At 47.0% G+C, this 16,144-nt stretch overlaps 1 protein-coding gene across 4 annotated transcripts in view; it reads left to right on the top strand.

Annotated features, from left to right (window-relative positions):
- The window catches only part of GALNT15 (polypeptide N-acetylgalactosaminyltransferase 15), a 46,149-nt gene that overhangs the window by 15,379 nt on the left and 14,626 nt on the right, over window positions 1–16,144 (top strand). For all 4 annotated transcript variants that reach the window (XR_009697007.1, XM_061167266.1, XM_061167265.1 and 1 more), the window contains exons 2-4: window positions 7,364–7,533; window positions 9,316–9,520; window positions 13,576–13,743. Coding sequence is in view for 3 of the 4 variants with exons in the window: in XM_061167266.1 (XP_061023249.1) it covers window positions 7,364–7,533; window positions 9,316–9,520; window positions 13,576–13,743 (543 nt within the window). In the remaining variant the exon portion in view is untranslated. The remainder of the gene's footprint in view (window positions 1–7,363; window positions 7,534–9,315; window positions 9,521–13,575; window positions 13,744–16,144) is intronic.

The raw sequence follows: 16,144 nt of genomic DNA, 5'->3' as shown, positions 1-16,144 counted from the left end.
AAAGAATCCACCTGCAATGCAGGAGACCCCGGTTAGTTGCTCTACAGCATGTGGGATCTTCCTGGACCAGGAATTGAACCTGTGTCTCCTAGACTGACAGGTGGATTCTTTACCACTGAGCCACCAGAGAAGCCCTAAAGTCCATAGGGATTTCTTTTAGAAATCAGCACTAGATGTAAAAACTGATGAAATCTAAATAAGGCCTGTATTTGACTTAATAGTATTGAACCATGTAAAATTCCTGGTTTTGACAGTTGTGGGTGGTAGTGTACAATACTCTCCCTGGGTGGAGCTGGGTAAAGATAACATGGGAATTCTTTGTATTACTTCTGCAACTTCTTGTGAGTCTTAAATGATTTCAATATAAAAATTTATCCATTGTATTAAAAAAAAAGTCTACCTGGTACGTAGCTTTTCTGACGGTAACAATTCTGTAAATCTCCCATTTTACTTTGGGCACCAGGAAGCTTAGAGTCAAATTTCAAATTCTCTCTAGAAATACCAAGGCTCTTTTGACCTATACATGTGTGTCCTCCTCCAAATGTTGACTTTCCACTTGTCAACTAAAGAAAAATGCACAACTTAAAAGTTGAGAGTTGTGTTTTATTTGGGAACCTTACTGAGGACTGTAACCAGGGAGACAACAACTCAGGCAGCTCTGAGGAACTGCTCCCCAGAAGTAAGAGAGGAGCCAGATATGTAGCAGTTTTTGCTGGAAAAAAGAAAAGCAAATAAACCATGGAGTCAACATCGAATAGAGTCGAACATCAAAAAGATTACTGCCAATCACAGAAACAGACATCTCGAGTTAGTGATTTTAGTGCGCTGCTCTGTATGGGAAGATGCAAGAATCTGGGCTTATTGAAATCATTTCTTAGATACTCATCTTCAGTATCCTGTTTTCCTCTATCCTGAATCCCCTCGGGGTGCACTGAGGTGGGGGTAGGGAGGGAGCTGCACTGTCTGCTGGCCGCAACATTCTTTTTTTACAGGACTGGCAGGCAGCATTCTGTTTAGGCTTTTTTAAAAAAATAATTATTTTATTGTGTATACTTCTTCAGAGTGACTTTGAATCAGTTCAGCTCAGTTCAGTCACTCAGTCATGTCCAACTCTTTGCAACCCCATGGGCTGAACCATGCCAGGCTTCCCTGTCCATCACTAACACCTGGAATTTACTCAAACTCAAGTCCATTGAGTCGGTGATGCCATCCGACCATCTCATCCTCTGTCAACCCCTTCTTCTCCCACCTTCAATCTTTCCCAGCATCAGGGTCTTTTCAAATGAGTCAGCTCTTCTCATCAGGTGGCCAGAGTATTGGAGTTTCATCTTTAGCATCAGTCCTTCCAATGAATATTCAAGACTGATTTCCTTTAGGATGGACTAGTTGGATCTCCTTTCAGTCCAAGGGACTCTCAAGAGTCTTCTCCAACACCACAGTTCAAAAGCATCAATTCTTTGGCACTCAGCTTTCTTTATAGTCCAAATCTCACATCCATACATGACTACTGGAAAAGCCATAGCTTTGACTAGACAGACCTGTGTTGGCAAAGTAATGTCTCTGCTTTTTAATAAGCTGTCTAAGTTGGTCATAACTTTTCTTCCAAGGAACAAATGTCTTTCAGTTTCATGGCTGCAGTCACCATCTGCAGTGATTTTGGAGCCCCCACAATAAAGTCTGTCACTCTTTCCATTGTTTCCCCATCTATTTTCCATGAAGTGATGGGACCAGATGCCATGATCTTAGTTTTCTGAATGTTGAGTTTTAAACCAACATTTTCACTCTCCTCTTTCACTTTCATCAAGAGGCTCTTTAGTTCTTCACTTTCTGCCATAAGGGTGCTGTCATCTGTATATCTGAGGTTATTGATATTTCTCCTGGCAATCTTGCTTCCAGCTTGTGCTTCCTCCAGCCCAGAATTTCCCATGATGTACTCTGCATATAAGTTAAATAAGCAGGGTGACAATATACAGCCTTGACATATTCCCTTCCCAATTTGGAGTGACTTTGAATACTTTATGAAAAGAAGCAGTGTATAAATACAGAAACAATATTACAGTTGTCACAGCTAGCTTACGAGACATTCATGTGCTTTGTTGTTTCACCATCTAAGATTTTTGTTTTTCCGTTATCTGAAAGCACTCACCTAGAACCAATTCCTCACCAGGTAGCATTTTTCCCAGAGAGTCACAGGCAAGGTTCTGGTGCATTGAGAGCTCCAGTTTCAGCTGGGACACATCCGGCAGAGTGGTGCCCAGCTGGTGAGCAGCTAGGGCTGATCCCCAGGCCAGCACAGATGCCTTTATTTATTTATTTTTTCCATTTATTTTGATTAGTTGGAGGCTAATTACTTTACAATATTGTAGTGGGTTTTGTCATACACTGACATGAATCAGCCATGGATTTACATGTATTCCCCATCCCGATGCCCCCTCCCACCTCCCTCTCCACCTGATTCCTCTGGGTCTTCCCAGTGCATCAGGCCTGAGCACTTGTCTCATGCATCCAGCCTGGGCTGGTGATCTGTTTCACCTTAGATAATATACATGTTTCGATGCTGTTCTCTCAAAACATCCCACCCTCGCCTTCTCCCATAGAGTCCAAAAGTCTGTTCTGTACATCTGTGTCTCTTTTTCTGTTTTGCATATAGGGTTATCATTACCATCTTTTTAAATTCCATATATATGCGTTAGTATACTGTATTGGTCTTTATCTTTCTGGCTTACTTCACTCTGTATAATGGGCTCCAGTTTCATCCATCTCATTAGAACTGATTCAAATGAATTCTTTTTAATGGCTGAGTAATATTCCATGGTGTATGTGTACCATAGCTTCCTTATCCATTCGTCTGCTGATGGGCATCTAGGTTGCTTCCATGTCCTGGCTATTATGAACAATGCTGCAATGAACATTGGGGTGCACGTGTCTCTTTCAGATCTGGTTTCCTCAGTGTGTATGCCCAGAAGTGGGATTGCTGGGTCATATGGCAGTTCTACTTCCAGTTTTTTAAGAACTCTCCACACTGTTCTCCATAGCGGCTGTACGAGTTTGCATTCCCACCAGCAGTGTAAGAGGGTTCCCTTTTCTCCACACCCTCTCCAGCATTTATTGCTTGTAGACTTTTGGATAGTAGCCATCCTGACTGGTGTGTAATGGTACCTCATTGTGGTTTTGATTTGCATTTCTTTGATAATGAGTGATGTTGAGCATCTTTTCATGTGTTTGTTAGCCATCTGTATGTCTTCTTTGGAGAAATGTCTGTTTAGTTCTTTGGCCCATTTTTTGATTGGGTCATTTATTTTCCTGGAATTGAGCTGCAGGAGCTGCTTGTATATTTTTGAGATTAATCCTTTTTCTGTTGCTTCGTTTGCTATTATTTTCTCCCAATCTGAGGGCTATCTTTTCACCTTGCTTATAGTTTCCTTTGTTGTGCAAAAGCTTTTAAGTTTCATTAGGTCCCATTTGTTTATTTTTGCTTTTATTTCCAATATTCTTGGAGGTGGGTCATAGAGGATCCTGCTGTGATTTATGTCGGAGAGTGTTTTGCCTATGTTCTCCTCTAGGAGTTTTATAGTTTCTGGTCTAACATTTAGATCTTTAATCCATTTTGAGTTTATTTTTGTGTATGGTGTTAGAAAGTGTTCTAGTTTCATCCTTTTACAAGTGGTTGACCAGTTTTCCCAGCACCACTTGTTAAAGAGGTTGTCTTTTTTCCATTGTATATTCTTGCCTCCTTTGTTGAAGATAAGGTCTCCATAGGTTCGTGGATTTATCTCTGGTCTTTCTATTCTGTTCCATTGATCTATATTTCTGTCTTTGTGCCAGTACCATACTGTCTTGATGACTGTGGCTTTGTAGTATAGTCTGAAGTCAGGCAGGTTGATTCCTCCAGTTCCATTCTTCTTTCTCAAGATTACTTTGGCTATTCGAGGTTTTTTGTATTTCCATACAAATTGTGAAATTATTTGTTCTAGTTCTGTGAAAAATACCGTTGGTAGCTTGATAGGGATTGCATTGAATCTATAGATTGCTTTGCGTAGTATAGCCATTTTGACAATATTGATTCTTCCAATCCACGAACACGGTATATTTCTCCATCTGTTTGTGTCCTCTTTGATTTCTTTCATCAGTGTTTTATAGTTTTCTATGTATAGGTCTTTTGTGTCTTTAGGTAGATATACTCCTAAGTATTTTATTCTTTTTGTTGCAATGGTGAATGGTATTGTTTCCTTAATTTCTCTTTCTGTTTTCTCATTGTTAGTGTATAGGAATGCAAGGGATTTCTGTGTGTTAATTTTATATCCTGCAACTTTACTATATTCATTGATTAGCTCTAGTAATTTTCACAGATGCCATTAGATGTTAGAAGTTTGAGGTCCTTGAGACAACCCCAGTTCAAATGCAAATGCCTCTCTGAGGACAGACTGGTGGTTTCAGCAGCTACAATCTGGAAAGGCATGCTCTAGCAGTGCATTTTAAGAAAGTGCCTTTGTGGACAAGTATGAACTGCATGCTGCTTTATGGGTCAGGGTGTTATTAGAGTTCTTTCCACTGTGGATTCACTCAGAGTCCTCACAGACCCCATGCTCAGCAAACATAGAGCAGAGCATTCTCTTCACCTGGAGAGGAAAGTGGGAACCTAAGAATCTCCCGGCAGCAATCACACCATCACACACACACACACACACACACACACACACACACACACACACACACCCATTGGTCCAGTCACAAACCAGCAAAGGGGAAAGGGTGTGACTGCTGTGAAGGTGTAATATCCAGCTCTGCCAATCACTGATCATGTGGCTTTGATGATCCTTGTTCCCTCTGGGCCTCAGTTTCTTCATCTGTAAAGTGGGGTGAGATGGTCCAACCCACAGACTCAACAGGCAGTAATGTGCATAAAGGGCTTGACACAGCATCTGGCATGTTGTTACTGCTCCCAAAGGTTCAATCCTTGCCCCTTCTTCAATAATAATTATAATATTAATCATAATAATAATTAGCATGTAGAGAGCTCTGATCAAGATGGCAGAGTAGAAGAACGTGGAACTCACTTCCTTCTACGAATACATCAAAAACACATCTACAGGCGGGGCAGTTCTCACAGAGCACCTCCTTCCTGGACCCAACAGAAGATCTCAAACTCCTGAAAGGACAAGAAAGGTTTCCATGCAACTGGGTAGGATGAAAGGGGGGAAGGGGGTAAGTGGGACATCTCCTGGGTCTCTGGGAGGGAGCTGAAAAGAGGAAATGTTCCTGAACTCTGGGAAGCCCCTTCACCAGTGGGGAGCTCAGAAACGGAGCTTCAGAGGCTCAGAGGTGAGCCCAGCCACCAGTCCGCAGCAGACAGAGCAGAGAGGCCTGCATGGACAGTCCAGCCACCAGCCTGGGCACCCAGTCTGAGACACAAGTCTGCTGCTACAGACCAGGGCTGGGTGCTGAGACTCGGAGTTCAGAGGCCTGGCCTGGGGAGAGGAATGGTGCTGGCTGCTCAGAGGTAGCCTGAAGGGCCTGGAGCATGACCCAGCTCAACAAGGGGTATTCTTGGAAGAAGCCCAGCCCTCCACAGTAGCAACGCACCATTGCTAAGTAGCGTGCCAAGGGCAGGGTCACTATAGCATCCGCTGTCTCCAGACACTGACCCTACCTCCGTGGGCTCCTAGGGAGTGCACCCCAGCCACCGCTCAGGGGCTCAGCAGCAGATGCCACAGGCTGCCCACGTGCAGAAGGGTAGATAAAACCACAGCTGAGCCCCAGGGGCCACACTACTTGGGAAGCAGGGCTGAATTTTCTCTCCCTTCAGTTGTGCGCACCATGGATTTACACCCCTGCCCCTGGCTTTGTAAAGTCAGCACCTGTGAGTCATCTGAACAGACACAGGTCTACACCAAGACAGATGATAATTAAAATGACAAAAGTTAAAGAGAGGATGACAAGGGAACCCCTAAAAGGCCATCAGCTGATTTCTCTATAGAAAAGCTGCAGGCCACACGGGAGAGGCAAGACATTTACAAAGTCCTGAAAGGGAAAAAATTGCAACCTAGGTTACTCTACCCAGCAAGACTATCATTTAGAATAGAGGGACAAGTAAAGAATGTCTCAGACAAGCAAAAACAAAAAGAATAGAGCAATACTAAACCTACCCCAAAGGAAATATTGCAAGGTCTTCTCTAAATAGAAAATAAGTAAGAATCTATAGGAAGGAGAAAATTATAATTGGAAGGTAAATCATGTAAATAAACCAGTACACAGATTAAAAAAAAAAAAGACAATTTTTTTCTCTGAAAGTGATGACAACCACAATGAACAGCAAAGGGATGAATCTGAAGATGTAAAATCATAAAATCATCAAAATCATCAAATGTGGGGGATGAGTAAGAAAATACTCATAGTATTTAAGAAAATACTCTAGTTCTTTTTTCTAGAATGTGTTTGAACCTATATGACTACCAGTCTAATACAAGAAGATATAGGAAGGGATTAATGTACTTGAAAAACAGAGTGACCAAAAATCTAAAATATACAATAAGTCCACAAAAACCAAGAAGCAAAGAATATAAGCTTAATACAAAAGAAAATCATCCAACCACAAGATGGAAAAGGACAAGGAAGAAATATGAAATCAATGGGAAAACAAGGTTTAAAATGACAATAAATACATGTCTGTCAATAATTACCTTAAATGCCAGTGGGCTAAATGTGCCTCTAAATGTGCCACATCTAAAAGATATAGCGTGGCAAAGAGGGTTGAAAAAAAACAAAAACAAGAACCCACAATAATGCTGCCTGCAAGAGACCCACTTTAGGGCAAAGGATACACATAGAGTGAAATAAAAATTAACATGTATTGTGTCAGATGCTATGCTAGATTGTAGGAATACAAAAATAAAGAAAATAGTGTCCTTGCTCTTAAACAGACGATCTTTCATGTTGACAGGACACTTACTGTGTATCTTGTCCTGTTAGGGCCTCGCACCAGCTCTAAGAGGTGGGTGATCTTGTCATTCATTTCCATTTTACAGATTAGGACAGTCGTCTGCTGAGAAATGGTGGTAATACCGCTCAGCTGCTAGGGGAGAGGCAAGGATAAACACTGTAAATCAGTTCTTGGAATCCAAGGCCTGGGAGACAGTGGACAGCACATCTGTGAGGGCATAATGGGTTCTCTTTAGTGGAAATTCTGAGAAAACCCAGGGAGAGAGCCATTGAGTTGGACAGTACTTCTGTGTAATGGATTCTCCTTAGTGAAATTCTGAGAAGACCCAGGGAGAGAGCCATCGAGTTGGAAGGAGAGTCACTGGCAGGCGCCGCCCCAGCTGAGGCTCCCCTTCCGCTCACATCCTGCCTCTCCTCCCTGCAGGTGCCTGCAGCAGCCGCCGCCCACGGACAGCCTGCCCACCGCCAGCGTCGTCCTCTGCTTCCACGACGAGGCCTGGTCCACCCTTCTGAGGACCGTGCACAGCATCCTGGACACGGCGCCCAAGGCCTTTCTGAAGGAGATCGTCCTGGTGGACGACCTCAGCCAGCAAGGTGGCCGCGGGCTTCCTCCAGGCTCTTTCGGGAGGGCTTGGACCCTGGGGGGCTCCCTGGACAGACTGGGGTTTGGAGCTTGTGTAGACGGGGTTCCCGGAAGCGGTCCCGCAGACGGGGATTCGGGCGCAGGAGACTCATCCGGGAAGAGCCCCAGAGGCTCCGCCCCACTGTGATACCCACAGGGTGTGATACTTGCCGCAGGCGCGGAACCAGCAGCTCGAGAGTGACTGTGCTGCCCTCTCGTTGTTGGTTTTTTTGACCGCACTGCACGGCATGTGGGATCTTAGTCCTGCACCGCTATATTGGAAGTGTGGAGTCCTAACCACTGGACCGGCAGGGAGGTCCCTTGTACTGACCTTTTATGTAAGGGACTTGAGCACTAGAGCACCTGCAGATTTTGATGTCTGCGGTGGGTGGGGGGACTCCTGGAACCAACGCCCTCACCCCGACTCTGAAGGATGACTGTCCGGTGGTCTTCCCATCTCTGCTAGTTTCCTCACCTGGGCGCACTCACACCTGTCCATTGGCACAGTTTTTCTGATCTTGACTGTGCAGTGCTATGCTTAGTCGCTCAATCGTGTCCAACTCTTTGCAACCTCATGGACTGTAGCCCGCCAGGCTTCTCTGTCCATGGGATTCTCTAGGCAAGAATACTGGAGTGGGTTGCCAAGCCCTCCTCTAGGGAATCGTCCCAACCCAGGTCTTCCGAGTCGCAGGCAAATTCTTTATCAGCTGAGCCCCCAGGGAAGCCCAAGAATCCTGGAGTGGGTAGCCTATCCCTTCTCCAGAGGATCCTCCCAACCCAGGAATCAAACCTGATCTTGAATACAAAGCCTAAAAAGCTTCTCTCGACCTGTATCCTCTATAGGATTGTCATTCCTGAAAGAACGTGTAGACTTTTGCTCTCAGTCTCTAGCCTCCCATTTTCTCTTCACTGCGGCATTGCTCACTCCCCACCACTAAAGTTAAGACCTCTCTGGCCAGTGCCACCTTCCTGGGGGCCGCCTACAACGGACCTTCTGTCTTTAACTTCCTTGACCCCTGTGTCTTAGGTCAGGTATGCTGGAAGCAGAGCCTGAGATGGGGACTCATGTGTATGTTTATTGGGGGGTGGGCCGGTGCTCTCAGGGGAGCACTCTAGGGGAGCAGGGAAAGCAGGAGGAGGCAGAGGGAGTTGAGCTAAGATTCGGTGTCAGGTGAAGTTCAGCCACAGCCCGTCCCCAGATGCACCTCAGCATCTGTCTTGCCTTGAGGCAAAGAGTGGGTTTGGTATTCAGGCAGCGGTCGGTCATTGCCAACCACCCACCACCCACCTGGGGTGAGGGGTGGCATTCTGCCCAACTCCCTGCTACTTGCAGGAGAGGCTCACAGGACGTCCCCTGGGGCACGTCTCCAGGGAAGGATGGGGACTTCAGTTAGCAGCCAACCCCCAGCAGCTGGGCACCTGCAAACCAAACCAGAAAGAGGGGTCCCAGGGCATCTGAGCGGGGTACCAGCAGTGTCTGCTGCAACCTCGCTGCTGCCTTTGGAGAATGTGAGCACGTTCTCTTCTCTTCTAGCTTCACAATGCCATTTGTCCTGGTTTTTACCAGAGAGAGCCCCGATCCACCCAAAGGAACAATGCCTCTCGTATCTTAGCAACAACCACCTGGTAATGTAGGTGACGCTCACCACCGCTCCCAAGAGCAGCCTGTTGGCGATGATCCCAGTGATGGTCATCGCACTCTCGGGGGCTGTGGCATCCCATGACCTCACTGACCACCACCCTGTCGACTCCAGGACAACTCAAGATGGCTCTCAGCGAGCACGTGGCCCGGTTGGAGGGGGTGAAGTTGCTCAGGAGCAACAGGAGACTGGGTGCCAGCAGGGCCCGGATGCTGGGGGCTGCCAGGGCCACCGGGGACGTGCTGGTCTTCATGGACACCCACTGCGAGTGCCAGCCGGGCTGGCTGGAGCCCCTTCTGGCCAGAATAGCTGGTGACAGGTAACTCACTACCGGGGGCTGTAGAGCAGGAGGCGGGAGAGGGAAAAATGGTCTACAGCCTCAGCCACTCACAGAACACAGCCCCCTCCCCTGCCACCACTGCCTGAGCCAACTGCAGCTCCAGTGCCCAGGCCGGGGAGGAAGGGTCATGGCCAGAGGAAAAGGGAGATCTCCAAGGGCAAAGGGGCAAACCCCCCTCTTAGGGGTGTTCCTGGCTCAGGAGCCTGACCATGCTGTTTCCCACTTGAAGACTGGTCCAGGCTCCTGCCTTAGGGACATGTAGTTCTTTTTTAAAAATATGTGTGAATCACTTTATAGTTTCAAAAGAGCTCCTGGATCACTGGTCAAAGGGCAGGGTCTGGGATGTCTTCATTCTATTTTTTTTTAAATAGACTCTATTATTAGAACAAACTTTGGTACACAGCAAAATTGAGAGGCAAGGATGCTGTAGTGGATTGCCCTTTCCTGCTCTAGGGGATCTTCCCGAGTCAGGAATCAAACCCGGGTCTCCTGCACTGCAGGCAGAGTCTTTACCAACTAAGCTACGAGGGAAGCCCAAAATTGAGAGGAAGTTACAGAGATTTCTCATATATCCTCTGCCTCCACACGTGCATAGCCTTCCCTGTTGTCAACATCTTCCACCAGAGTGATAAAATTGTTACAATTGATGAACCTACATTAACAAATCAAAAGCACCCAAAAGGGATGCCTAGTTCTCAAGGTCATCCAGTCCTCAAGGTCATCCAGTTCTCAAGGTCACCTATTTCTCAAGGCCATATAGTTCTCAAGATCACCTAGTCCTCAAGGTCACCTAGTTCTCAAGTTCGTCTAGATCCCAAGGTCACTTAGTTCTTGAGGTCATCTAGTTCTCAGGGTCATCTGGTTCTCAAGGTCACCTAGTTTTCAAGGTCACCTAGTACTCAGCTGAGGTTTAGGCCGCTCCATATTGGAGGGCTTAAGTGATGGAAGGCAGTCTGAAGAATCCCATGTGTGTGCATGTACGTGTGTGCATGTGTGTGTGTGTGTGTGTGTGTGTGTGTGTTGAGGAGCAGCAAGGGATTAAGATGCCTCCAGCCCTGCAGAGTGAGCTGCCTTCCTCCGGTCTGTGGCCCCAGGGAAGCTCTCAGCCCCTCTCCTACTCTGCCTGCCTCAGCAGACAGGGTCCTGGGAGGGCCAGCGTCAGTCTTGGGGTTGCACCTGAGCAGCAAAGCTCTGGGAAGAGAGGCTTAGAGCTTCTTGCTTCTCAGTATAAGACACTTCCCACAAACACCGAGAATTTGCATGAGCTTCCAGAATGACTTTCTACATCATAGAGCAAGAGGAACAGTCAGGTCCAGGGGAAAAACAAAGAGTGGTCAGCTAAACTAGGGTCCTTCCTTCTTGTGGTAAAAGTTTGGTGGATGAGTTTGCAGCTGCAGTCAGCTTTTGGCTCTCTGGACAGTGGTGCCTTGGTTGACCTCACGTATTTCAGTTAGTTGGTGTTTGTTGACGGCTCCATTGAAACCCAAATGCTTGACTACCTAGAGCTTAGAAAGGCTTAGGAGAGGATTGACCTCAAGTCTGCCTGTGAGTTAAAACTCAGTTCACAAGTGACAGGATGGTGGAGAGAGTCCTTTCCTCACTCCTTCCAAGTCAGACAGGGAAGCTTTGCTATTTTGCCCTAAGTGAATTCCAAGAACTCCAGATACATCTGTAGATTTGAAAAACAAAGCTAAGTATGACTTTTTTTTTTAATCACTCCTTTTCAAGTCCCTCCACTCCAGTGTCTTCCTAATTCAGCCCTGACCAAGTAGCCGCTCTGGCCCATGGGAATAAAAACCAAAATAAGGAAACATCTCTCATTTCATTCATTGACATTTTAATCTTCATCTTTACCCAAAATGTATTCAGAGGCTTATGATGAATCACTTATGTAACTGGCTAAAATAGAAGTTCGAGAAGACTTCAGAAAGTAAAAGATGGTGTTGGAAACTGGGGGTAATACAGTTATTAGAAACGAGATTTACATATGACCCTGAGCCTCCAGCGAGACAGCAAAAAGAGAAACTTTAGGGTGATCATTCTCTGATGAAAAGGGATGTACAACTTTTTATCAAGAAGGACACAGCTAAAAGCTCTGGGACAAATTGATGGTGTAGACACTTGAATGCAGTTTCCTTTCTTGTCCTGTTACAATTACTAAGATGGCACAGACTTGATGGGATTCTTCAGAATTCAGCCACACTGCTTCCCTGGCTCTTGATTCTGAAATTCTACAAAATGCTCTGCCAGTTGCCAAATCCATCCCCTCTGGACAGCTCATTCAACAGTAAGCAAACCTGGGAGGGGTCCTCCTGAAATCCTTGCCCGTACTCCTCAGTTTCCTTAGGTCAATGCATCGTGCTCCAAAGTGGTGGGGGCCAGAGGTATTAAGTTACCATTACCTTCCAGAAGGCGGGGAAAATGTATCAAGATCCTTGCTGTAAATATAAACCCCATAACCCTTCATGCCAAGGCCAGTCACTGGAGGCCACAGATTAAAGCAGATCTTTGAATTCCAGGACCACCCTGGCCCTCTCCACATGGGCTGGGCTCGTGCCAGCCCCGGCCGTCTCTGAGCCAGCCCCGGCCATCTCTGAGGTGGATGGAAACCGATGGGAGTGTAAACAGCATGGCTGGCATCTCTTTCCCAGGAATATTCCTTTTCTTAGACTGGTAATTGCCAGCCAGTCTAAGACTTTTCTTACCAGTCTAACTGGGTAACCCCTGAGTTCATGCCTAACTCATTCCAAGGTACAGTTTTTAGAAGAAACTGTCATGAGAGGCCAGGGAAAAAATGTGACTGAGATATGACTAGGTGGAGGGCAGCTGCTGGTATACCTGAGTGATGCGTCAAAAGGCAGGGTTTCCAACCTGTACTGAAATCTGTACTGATTTCCCATAGGGCTCTCTCTGAGATCATGTAGTCCCAGTCTGTGCAAAAAAACTGGGATGAAATACAATGCCAACAGCTACAGTAAATGAACAAGTAAATCTAGTTGCAGGACTTTGCTGAGAGACACCATGAACTCATATACACGCACGTGTGCACGTGCATGCATGTGCGCGCGTGCGCACACACACACATGCTTTAACATCAAGGAGACTTATGGGGCTTGACAATCCTGGTTTCCCAAGACAACCAAGTTTCATGATCCAGGTAGGAACCAGAACCAGACCCTAGAGCAGGGACCCATGAGCCCTCTGCAGTTGTACACAATATTTTGTATATGTGCATACGATTATTTTTCTGAGGAGGGATCGATTATTTTCTCATGATTCTCAAAGGAATCAAAGACCTCCAAAGAAGTCAAGAGCCATAGTCCTAGAGCATTACAGCTGAGAAAGAAAGAGCTTTCTGGGAAGTAGTTCCACCTCCCATCTGACAAATGAGGAAGCTAAGAACCAGAGAGGCACAACAGCTATCTCAAGATCACACCGCGCATTAGTGGCAGAGCTGAGCCTAGGTCACTGTTCTTCTGTCTCTCAGTTTTGTCCAGAGAGGGTGTGTGTGTGTGTGTGTGTGTGTGTGTGTGTGTACGTGGTGTGTGGTGTGTGTATTTGTACTTTTTTTTATTGAACAGAGAGATTTTTAAAGAAAGGGGCAGGGATAGTCTTTAATGAAATGGGCCCCCAACTCCCTGTGGAAAAATGTATTTTCTAGAACAGCGCTGTTCAGGAACCACAGGTGTAACGTAAACATTTCTAGCAGTCCCATTGCAAAATAAAGAGACAGATGATATTAATTTCAACAAAGTGTTTTAGGAAACCCAGTATGTCCAAAATATTGTCATTTCCACATGTGATCCATACTATAATTACTGAGATGGGCACACCACTTTTCATACTAAGTCTTCTCAACGCAGTGTGAGCCTCACACTCACACCGCATCTCGGTTCAGACACCTGGTGTTTTAGGTGCCCAGTGGCCGCGTGGGTGGTGGTTGCCACTTAGGAGGCTGCTGGCTAGATGATATTTCTGCGCCCCCAGCAAGTGGAATGTGTGTCTTGCTTCTCTGATCTCACGGTTCCTTCCAGGAGCAGGGTGGTGTCTCCCGTCCTGGATGTGATTGACGGGAAGACTTTGCAGTATTACCCCTCTGAGGACCAGCAGCGAGGAGTGTTGGACTGGAAGCTGGATTTCCACTGGGAGCCTTTGCCGGAGCGCGAGAGAAGGGCCCTCACTTCTCCTGTCAGTCCCATCAGGTGAGGCTCCTCCCCCGGCCAGCTTTGCCGCTGCCTCCCCCATGCGGGCTCGGGCCAATCCGGGCTCTCCCCCTCTCCTACCAGGTTCAATGCAATTCAGTTCAGTTGTTCAGTCGTGTCTGACTCTCTGCAACCCCATGGACCGCAGCACGCAGGCCTCCCTGTCCATCACCAACTCCCGGAGCTTACTCAAACTCATGCCCATCGAGTTGGTGATGCCATCCAACCATCTCATCCTCTGTCATCCCCTTCTCTTCCTGCCCTCAATCTTTCCCAGCATCAGGGTCTTTTCCAGTGAGCCAGCTCTTTGCATCAGGTGGCCAAAGTATTGGAGCATCAATATTGGAGCTTGTAGCAAGTTACCTAATCAATAAGCTGGGGATCACAATGGTACTTACCTTCTAGGGAGGCTGTGAGGTTTCAGTGAGCTAATATATGAGAAGCATGCAGAAACTGTCAGACACTCAGGGATGGGTGTTATTGTCCTCACATTGTTATATGAGTGGAGTCCGGCGAAGTTTCCAGACCATGGAAGTAGGAAGCGGAAGCATCTTATCTGGGGTCTCAATCCAGCTCTGTCTCACCAGGAAACTCTGGAGTTTCCCAGGGCTCAGATGCTTTCTTGGTAAAAGGGAAGAATTCAGCTAGGTAAATGCTAAGAAACTGGAAGCCTCAATATATGTCCAGCTTTATGGTTCGCTTCTCACGAGTTTGACTTTTAGGCAAATAGCCTATGTTTAACATAGGATATGTTATGTTTAAAACCTAGTCAATGTTCTAGAGAGCTTCTGCTGTGTAACAAACCATCCAAACTTTAGGGTGTGGAGGAACTTTTATTCAGAGCCTGGACTCTGGGTTGTGAATTCTGAAAGGAGTAGTGATGTTGGCTGTTTGCTCTGTGGTGTCTGGGGCCTCAGCAGGACCAGCCTCAACTAGACTAGACTGGCTGGAAATGACTCAACAGCTCGGGGCAGGATTCCCCAGAGTCTGATGCTGGCCATCACTGGGACCCAGTGGGAGCTTCTTCCCTGTTCTCTCCATGAGATCACTGCAGGCGGGTTCCCTGGGGCTTCCTACACCCTAGCACTGGTTTCAGACAGCAAGGGTCCCAGAAGACTCAGGCAAAGCAAGCTGTAATCTCCTACCCAATTAAGAAAATAACGTATTGAGACGAAATTCATATAATATAAAATGAACCATTTCTAAGTGAACAATTCAGTATATTCACAATGCTGAGCAACCATTGCCTCTTTATAGCTCCCAAACATTTCCCTTTTTCTAAAGGAAAATCCCTTCCTTGTTGCCTCCCATTGTCCCCTTTCTCCAGCTGCTAGCAATCCCCAATCCACTGTCTGTCTCCATGGATTTACCAGTTCTGGATATTTTACACCAAGGGGCTCACACAATAAGTGACCTCTTGTGTCTGGCTTCTCCCACTTATCGTGATGTTTCAGAGTATGTACCCCCTTTAATAAGCAAGTCTCAGAGGTCACCCCGGGTCACTTCTTCCACAGCCGCAGGCCCCCTAGATTCCCAGGAGGGAGACGTGGCCCTAACTCACAGTGGGGTCAATGTCACATTGTAGACAGAGCCCAAGGAACAAGGATTCTGCCACCGTTGACCTGCCCAACACCAAGCAATCACCCAAGTTGTTTCCGTGTGCGTAGGCTATGGACACAGAGTGAGGCATTAGTCACAAACAGGACTTCCAAGTGTCTACCCGAGGGTGTGTGACTCTAGCAGCTGACCTAAGCCACCAAGATTAGAAATGTAAAAAGTATCTTTTTATTTTCTACTAACTGAATTTAAGTAATTTCTCTCTTGATCCCTGTCTGCTAATGGCAGAAAACTTCGGGACAAATTAGACAGGTTCAGTGATAGCTTAGCCACCTCGTCATTAGATCTGTCATCCAGGCGTGTCCACCCTCCCGTCCCTCTGGGGTGGACTCTGGGCTCCAGGCTTCCGTGGGGGATGCTGGTGGGGAAGACGTGCTCCACGTCAGGCTCTGGCTGTCTTGTGTTGGGTTCACCATGATGTGTGTGCTTTCACCGGCTGTGGCCATAGATGGGGGCTGGCACGTGGGTCCCGCTGGCCTGCACCCTCCACATGGCATCTGCCGAGGTCCCACATCTTCTTCCGGCCCACCCTGGCGTGCTGATGCTCCGGGAGCCTCTAAGGAGCTGCACCTACCACCTGCCTGCCCGGGCACCACCTAGACCCTATCTCCTAGGGCCAAGGGCCATCTGGGGGGTCTGAACTCCCAGGGCAGCCAGCTGGGAGGTGGGCCATGCGCCCTCTGCTCTCTGGTCCCCAAACAACAAGCAAGGGATCCCCCTCCTCCTGGAATTGCCCTGAAGGTGTCAAGGTGGATACCAGGTCCTTCTCGGGGATCTACCTGAA

The sequence above is a fragment of the Dama dama genome, chromosome 19 (genome assembly GCF_033118175.1).
Source record: "Dama dama isolate Ldn47 chromosome 19, ASM3311817v1, whole genome shotgun sequence".
In the NCBI taxonomy this organism is placed as follows: domain Eukaryota; kingdom Metazoa; phylum Chordata; class Mammalia; order Artiodactyla; family Cervidae; genus Dama; species Dama dama.
Note: the sequence above shows the minus strand (reverse complement) of the source record. Positions and strands in the feature narration are given on the sequence as shown.